The sequence below is a fragment of the Oryza sativa genome, chromosome 6 (assembly GCF_034140825.1).
Source record: "Oryza sativa Japonica Group chromosome 6, ASM3414082v1".
NCBI classification, from domain to species: domain Eukaryota; kingdom Viridiplantae; phylum Streptophyta; class Magnoliopsida; order Poales; family Poaceae; genus Oryza; species Oryza sativa.
Genome location: NC_089040.1, coordinates 18,042,681 through 18,050,953, shown reverse-complemented (window position 1 = coordinate 18,050,953; position 8,273 = coordinate 18,042,681). Strand labels below are relative to the sequence as shown.

The 8,273-nt window shown below is 40.3% G+C and overlaps 1 protein-coding gene across 1 annotated transcript; it reads right to left on the bottom strand.

Annotated features, from left to right (window-relative positions):
- Window positions 1–1,195: 1,195 nt before the first annotated feature.
- On the bottom strand, window positions 1,196–7,707 carry LOC4341093 (protein DETOXIFICATION 16). Its single transcript, XM_015786114.3, has 8 exons — window positions 7,216–7,707; window positions 4,527–5,071; window positions 4,266–4,352; window positions 4,094–4,150; window positions 3,745–3,983; window positions 1,738–1,856; window positions 1,536–1,622; window positions 1,196–1,440 (listed from the first exon to the last, which is right to left on the bottom strand). Exons 1-8 carry the CDS (start codon window positions 7,492–7,494, stop codon window positions 1,381–1,383), a joined length of 1,473 nt encoding a protein of 490 aa, XP_015641600.1. The 5' UTR covers window positions 7,495–7,707; the 3' UTR covers window positions 1,196–1,380.
- Window positions 7,708–8,273: the final 566 nt, after the last annotated feature.

The window sequence follows — 8,273 nt, the reverse complement described above, 5'->3', positions numbered from 1 at the left end:
GTATTAAGAGTAGACCACTAACTAATCACCATATTTATGCAAATATATATTCTTTTCTATTGCGATGGATCAGTCCAAGCCACGAACCATAATGGTTCATTTTGAATGTGCTTGTGTTGTGTGGGGTTTCAGGTTCAAAGGTTGTTCAATATTCATTTCGTTCAATTTTGACCCTCTGTTTACGGACTTCTTGTTCACACAAATAAGATTTGATGACACTGGGTTTAATTTCTATTTCAAAGAGTGCTGTCCTGACATTAGAGGCAACTATTTGAGTATCATCTAGTTATTTAATACTCCCTCCGTTTTACAATATAAGACTTTCTAGCATTGTCCATATTCATATAGATCCTAATGAATCTATATGATAATGTCTAGATTCATTAGCATCTATATGAATGTGGGCAATGCTAGAAAGTCTTACATTGTGAAACGGAGGAAGTAGAAAGCAACTTATCTTTTTTTAGTTGTGCCGGATGAGCTTCATGACTCGTCATTTGCCATTTTGCCTACTATACAATCATTTAGATTTCCTTTAGGTAGCAAGCTGATAGTTGCGAGATCAGTTAGCAAGCTAATATTCAGGAGGCGTAACATACTTTTTTCCCCCATAATTATGCTTTCTCTTATTCAACGAAAACGTAGCTACCTCTTGCAATTGGATCATAAAAAAATGTATGTTACCCAGTCTCCCATTGATTTTTGGTTGATCTCTTAGTTAACAAACTGGGAGACTGGGTCAAGAGGGAACATGGCCACCCAATGTTTAAATCACACATCTTACTAAATGTTGCGCCATGATCAGTGACGGTTTTCCACCAATGCTAGACAAAATGAGAGAAACCCCTGCATGCATGTGAGATGGCAATCTCTTGTGCACTGAACTCCCAAAAAGATCTTGATACATATAAAGGCATTGGGAGGGACCCGAACGGCCAATTCCAGAGCCATTGCAAGAAGGATCCACAACCATTTTCCGTCGACGCCTCCAGTATTGAGCCAGTGGCTTGCCGGATTCATGACTCATCTACTCCAACACCAAGGATGAGATCAGCTTCCCTAAAGTGGTGGTACTATATACTTCTTTAAGATTCAACTAGTTATTTTCACTAAATTCCATATTAGATCAAAGAATTAAGTGACAATCTTTAGGCTATGGCAGTTAGATCCTGAGTTTAGAAACTCTCACTGATAAAAAAAATAAATTTCACAAGGCAGCATATATATAAAAGTGGCAATATACACAAGTTGTTTTAAGCTTCCAGATCAGCATACTAAATTTTACGATCGACACCCAACCAAGAGAAACTAGATCAATGCGGCCTGATTAGTAATAGCATGTAGTCTGCAAGCACGCTTTCACAACTATCACCTCTAACTTCATGTTGCGAGATCTGAAGGAAGAGAAGAACTGAAGACCCTGTCCTTCGCATTAGCCGCCTGTAAATACAAAATTATGAATACACTTCACTCTCGAACTTAAAATAGCAGCAACATAATATTGGCTAGCTAGGGAAAAAAGTGCATGTATGCACCTCTTTATCCCAATTTGTGCATAGTGTTATTGCCATTAGTAGCAGGACTTGCACCAAGAGGCCGCAGATGATGCCTAGCCATAGACCCTATAAGACATTCAGCATTGTTGAAACTCATAACATCAACCAAAAACAACTTGCAACAAGGAACTTGATGAAAATTCAGGCAAACAAAAGATCTTGAGGGTTCTTCAGTAAGCACCATTCCGCCGACATGTAAGACAAAAGCTATGAGGTAAGCTGAAGGGATGCCAACGATATAGTAGGCGCCAAGGTTTACACAAGCTCCAATTTTTTGCCATCCACACCCTCTAGCCACACCTGCACAAATATGTAAATTTCACGAACGGAAAATTATTACTCCGACAGGTCATAAATATTTGGTGTACATGTTTAGGATAAGAATCGGTCAAACTTTTAAAACTTTGATGATCAATTTTCAGAACTTCATAAAATGTTATGTGATAATCATGACTTGTAAACCGTATATTGAATTTTCTATCCTTCTACATCATTGTAGTTCTATTATGATTAAATTAATAGTCAAGACAAATATTAGCTATATTTTGACTAGTAAAAACAATAAAACTATTGCAAAGAAAACTTACAATGAAGACTATATCATCAAATATCAATTCAGAGAATATGCTTAATTAAATTTGATCTACAACACTGAAAAATAACAACTCAAATTGTGAGTAACATTCTGAAAAAAAATATTTTCTATGTTGTTTTCAGACATATGTTGACCTTTTGCATGCCATCCCAACAATATTAAATAAATTATGAAAATAATTACTAATGTAGATTATATATCATCATATACCACTTCATTAATACACATAATTAATTTAGATCAACAATGTCACAAAATTGAAAAAAAAACTCTAATTGCGAGTGATTCTAATGAGGACATATCCGGTGAAAATTAGCTAAGTGTTGAAAACTCGTGAAAATCATACCTAAAAGTTTCGTAAATTTATGAAAAAATACTAGAGATAGGTTTAGATATAAAATACATTCTCACCAAATCTCAACTCCAAACTCAAGTTCGTTTATGAGAAACAAAAAAGACAAATTTCAGGTGAATAGTGTCATGTTACTATTCACCTGAAATTTGTCTTTTTTGTTACTCCTAAACGAAGTTGAGTTTGAACTTGAGATTTGGTGAGAATGTATTTCATATCTACACCTATCTCTAGTATTTTTTCATGAATTTACAAAACTTTTAGGTATGATTTTCACGAGTTTTCAACACTTAGCTCATTTTCACCGGATATGTCCCCGATTCTAATTCTAACATATATAGTGATAATTTCAATGCAATTATATCTAGAATATTTAAAGTGAATACATTATCATAAAAAAAGATTAAATGTGATCTTTGCATACAGTATTTATGTTCTGAAGGATAGATTAAACAAGAGTAGAGGGCATATATGTCAATCTTTTCCTTTTCAATCTTGGAGTTTAAACTTAAGTTGCTTTTAGTATATCAGCTGATCCAAATGTATTCAGCCCTTATAGGGCTAACTATATATATATCAATATGTCACACTCAACCCCTATGTATTAGCTCCAACTTACAAACCCCAATCCACCAAACGTCGGTTCACAAATATTAACGAGGTGTCTATACAACACATTGCTATCTAAAGTGCAATGAGCATGTATGCCATCAAGGTAAAGAGCCAGGGTAATTGGCAATATATATTATATCATCCTCTATCGCTTCATAAGCATATACTGCTTTTGTCTGTCCATGACTTACGCATAATTTCTTATATTATGGGACGGAGGGAGTAAAACATATATAAATCTACAATGTTACAAAATAAAATAAAAAGCCATCTAGTCATGACTCACTTTAAATGTAAGAAAAATAAATTTTAAACTATAGAAGGCTCAATAACACAAAGGTAACGTCCATAACCCCCCCCCCCCCCCCTAAGTCCTAGTTTTCATATACTTTGTGCTAACGTGCCGTTTCAATCAGTAAAAGAGGAAATTTATGTATAATAAATATATTCTGAAACCCTCCTACGCCGTCTATTAAAGCCTATTATAAATCAGAGAATATCTTAAATAGAATTCTTGGAGAGAAAGCAAAACACTCTACACATGATTCATCGCTAATCAGCTTGGCTATTGTGAGGACGAACTTGTGTAACTTAGTATCCAGCCAGGAAGGAGAAATAATCAGGTGTACCTGAAAGGACACACTGTATCCCGTCGAAGAAGTTGGAGACTGCGATGACCAGCATCATCTTGGCCACGTATGTGACAACCTCCTCCTCGTCGCTGTAAGCATGGCCCCAGATGTAGCGCACGCCAACCAGCACCAACCCTATCACCAATCCCTCCGAGACGGCCATGAACACGACGACCCGGACGGCGAGGCGGGCCGCGCGGGGCCGGCCCGCTCCGAGCTCGTTGGAGACACGGGTGCTGCATCATGCAAGATCATGATGGATAATACAGGCACTGATGACGATGATGATGATGAGCAATGTTGACTGCAATGCAGTGTAAGCTAGGAGGATGAATGCTACGTATACCTTATGGCAGAACCGAGGCCAAAGGGGATCATCCAAACGAAAGCAGCAGTGTTGAGGCTGTCAAAATTGCAACCGAATATGTTTCAGACTGTTTTTTTTTCTGTCTCTATTTGGCATGGCACAAAAACATTTCAGTCGAAATGTGTGGTGATCAATTTCTGTTTAGTATTACCTGATTGATAGCACGGACGTCTCTAGCTTCGGGTTGGGAAGAATACCTGAAAGAAGCACAATGAGCTCAAACGACCACATCTCCAAGCTGCAATGCCAGAGCAGAATGTCATCACCACACGAGTATCTTCGATCGAGTTGCACAACATAAAAAAAGGCTCGAAATTTTCAAAAAAAAAAGAGAAGGATTTAAACTTTCAGAGAAGTATCAAATTCTCAACAGATCGAGGAAGAGTGTGAACTGAGTCGATCGATCACTGACCAGACCATGAGAGCGGAAGGGATGGCGAGCCTGAAGAAGCTGAGCGGGTCATGGAAGGCTTCCATGGAGAACCCCGTCCATGTCTTCTTGCAAGAGCTCGACACCCTCACGTACACCGCCAGGATGGCGACATTGATCCAGTACGACACGGCGTTGCTCAGCGCCGCGCCCTTGCTGCCCATCCCGGCGGCGTAGACGAGCGCCCAGCACACGACCAGGTGGCACAGCGCCGCCGCGCCGGCGCTCGCCATCACCGGGAGCACCACGTTCTGCGTCTGCAGGAACCGGACGTGGCACTGCAGCGGGCCGTAGGCGAACAGCGCCGGGATCATCCACCGGGCGTACGCGCCGGCCTCCGCGGCGATGTCGGCGTCCTGCCCGAACGCGACGAGGATGTCGCCGGTGTAGAACCAGACGACGACGAGCGGGACGCTGACGGCGGTGAGCAGCAGCATGGCGCGCTGCTTGTAGACGCCCAGGAGATGATACTGCCGGGAGCCGAACGCCTGGCCGCACAGGGTGTCCAGTGCGCTTGCCATTCCTAGCTGATCATGAAGCCCAGTGGAATTTATTCAATTTCAAAATGGTTAAGCTTGTTTCGAAACAATGTATATGTTGTATTTTTGCTTTTGACAGAATTGATGCATGTATTCGCGGTATGTACGTAGAAGGGGAAAAGGTGTTCATTCGAAATATCATGATTTGAACAGGAAGAGTCTTGGACAGAGAAAATATGTGAGACGAGTGTTTGTTCAGGGAAAAAAAGGGAAAAATTGAACTCAAAATTGCGACACGGATTTGCTTGTATAGCAACTATACCAATCTTTGAATTATAGTTCTACCCTATAAATTTATAAGTGAATTCATCACCATCCAAAATTCTTATTACCTAGGCCTTAGGACTCAAGATACTGCATCTGTGACGGGCCTTTTTCGGCCCGGTAAAGATGAGACCTTTGTAATAGGCCGTACGTCTCCATCACAGATGCACCGACTGAGATGCCCGGTTCTTTACTAGCGCCTCTAGGAATTATATCAGCGCAAAGATATAATATGCAATGTCTTCGGTATGATATTCACAAATTTATAGCAGTTGTTAAAGATATGGCGCCATCTATTTTACTTGATTAATTTCACAGTTTTTTTCTATGTGATTGTGTAAGTATTTTTAATAACTCTCCTATCTCTTCTTCTATGTAAATAAAAAATTACTTTTAGTCCTAATTTTCTTATACAATATGTATTATAAAATTACAATATAATTATTAAAAATTATAGTATAAATGTAAGTAATTTACAGTGTAAAAATTTGACTATTTCTTATAGAAAATATGGCATCATATATAGTGCCTTCTAGTAACCTAGGGGGAAATGATCCCATCGTTTTGTAATATAATTTGTTGGTCAAAGGCAAAATGTTGTCATGAGCACTATATATATCAGGATAAATATTTGTAAATTGTTTTTTTAGAACAATATTTGTAAATTGTTGGCAAAGTTTCAACCTGCCGTGCTCTATTTAATTTTCCTAAAATATATCAGCAGAGCGCAGCAGGTATAAAATTCCTTCGGTAAGACCATGCAACCTCAAACTTAATTGCCATATGCTTGCTATATTAGTATTTTTTTTTTTAGATTTGGAACAATCATGGAGCCTACTGGTAATACGTTCAGAAAGGTTCTAAGCAGGAAAACATGCAGATGACAACTGGATGATTTAACATTGGACTACCATTGATCTTTCTCCTCTCTTCAGTGAAAAGTCCTCTCTACGGTCAAAAGGAGCGAAAAATGCTGAACAAAATATATAATATACTCAGAGGTGGGGCCTCGAAATCATAGCTAGACAGCACCACTTTCACAAAGAAATACTAATTAAATTTTCCCCTTGGAAGAAGACTAGTTGTACACTGAAATTAAAAGTAGTTCTCCTGTCAATATTATAATTAGAGCAAACGATTTTATAGTGACACGTACTGATCAATATAGAGTGGTTGATCACTTGATCTTCCCAATCATAGAACTGTGGGGAGAAATGTCGATCGATCCCTCTACCAACAAAGGGGACGAATTATATTGATCCAGATATATATGAACCAAAATAGACTGGAGATATAACTTCTAGTGCGTTTCGTTTTCTCTTCAACTTATTAACTGCAGTTAAAATTTAAATTTTAAATCATAATTTTATAACTTATTTTGATGTTGTTTTTCGTTGTAGTGAACTTTTAAGTTGCTAATAACCACATATATAATGTACCTATGAATTAATATATTTCATTAATAAGATTATATATGTTTTATAATCAGCTATAGGCTAAATGATGGACTAAAACGATATTCATGTTTATCATAATTTGGCTAAAACGATGTTGATCATAATTTGCTACAGCTAGCGACATATATAGATGAATTGCGTTAGCTAGGTTCAAATTTGTCTTAAGTGTAATTATTTCTTCATTTGCTTCTTATCATCTCAACCAATCACAACCACCTCTCATTTAATTTATCCACATATTTTTCTTTTTTCAATCAATTAGAACTTTTCGTCATTCAATTTCACGTACCTCATTAATTCACGCCAAAGTCTCCAGAAATGTTTACGGCCGAGGAAGTAGAGTACTAGTTTCTACTAGTAATTATATGAGCAAAATGATGATGAATGAGTAATTAAAAACCGTATTAATACCAGGAGGCTGAGGCCGGTGACGGAGGCGAAGGAGCTGGCCATGGAGGCGCCGGCGAGGGGGAGCTCGCCGAGGTGGCCGACGAACATCACGGAGATCATCTGGATGACGTTCTGCAGCAGCGCGCCGGCGACGAGCGGGACGGCCAGCCACAGCTGCTTCTTCACCTCCTCCCGCACCACCGCTGCAGCTGGCGCCAACTCATCCGACTCCACCAGCTGATGATCACCTCCGACGCCGGCGAGGAGGGCCTCCTCCTCCGGGCTCCCCTTCGCCGCCATGTCGGTCAAACGATCGATCGCCGGCGACACGTACCTCCTCTTGTCAGCTAGCTACTCCAGCTCGATCGATCACTGATTAAGCGTAAGTAGTTACGTGTGTGTTTTTGTGTGGAGAGAATTGAGTTGTGAATTTGTGATCAGTAGGCGGCGGCAGGGGTGGGGTGGGGTGGGGGTGGCACCGTGGTAGGGAGCTTTGCATGTACTAGTGGTTCCAACTTCCAAGCAGATATGGCTAATTTCATGTGTTTGCCTGGCGCTGCACGGCGAGGAATTTTGCGTACTCCGATCGCTGTTGCATCTGGGTCGTCGTCGTCGTCGTCCACCGATTGGCCGCGTGCATCGATCGGCTGTGGCCTCAAGCGGTGATGTTTATGGGCGCAGAGCGAAATGGCCGTGAGGATGGGGAATGGGATTGGGCCTGGTGTTGAGCGGTGCCACTTCCAGGATGGGCTGTCCAACATCCATCAGATCAGGAATAAGTTCATTTCAGGTGCCTTAACTTTACACCGAATCCGATTTTCATCCTTGAACCAAAAACCAGATACAACTGGTTCCCAAACTGTCAAAACCGGTGTAAACGAGATCCCCCAACGGTTTGAAAAGTAATTTTGGCTGACGTGGCGTCTACGTGGTTGGTTTGACTAGGTACTCGTCGCACGTGGCATTGACGTGGTGCTTACGTGGCAATTTGTTACCTGAAAAAAATAAAAAATGTGGACCCCCATGTCAGCTGCACACAAAATAATAACAAAATAGTGGGGCCCACGTGCGTCGTGTGG

Excerpts from the sequence above, each read along its gene's own strand:
- LOC4341093 (XM_015786114.3), bottom strand. The coding sequence starts at position 7,494 with ATGGCGGCGAAGGGGAGCCCGGAGGAGGAGGCCCTCCTCGCCGGCGTC. Across the intron at positions 4,353-4,526 it reads CCTTCCGCTCTCATGGTCTG|CTTGGAGATGTGGTCGTTTG; the intron begins GTCAGTGATCGA and ends CTGGCATTGCAG. Across the intron at positions 4,151-4,265 it reads ACGTCCGTGCTATCAATCAG|CCTCAACACTGCTGCTTTCG; the intron begins GTAATACTAAAC and ends CAATTTTGACAG.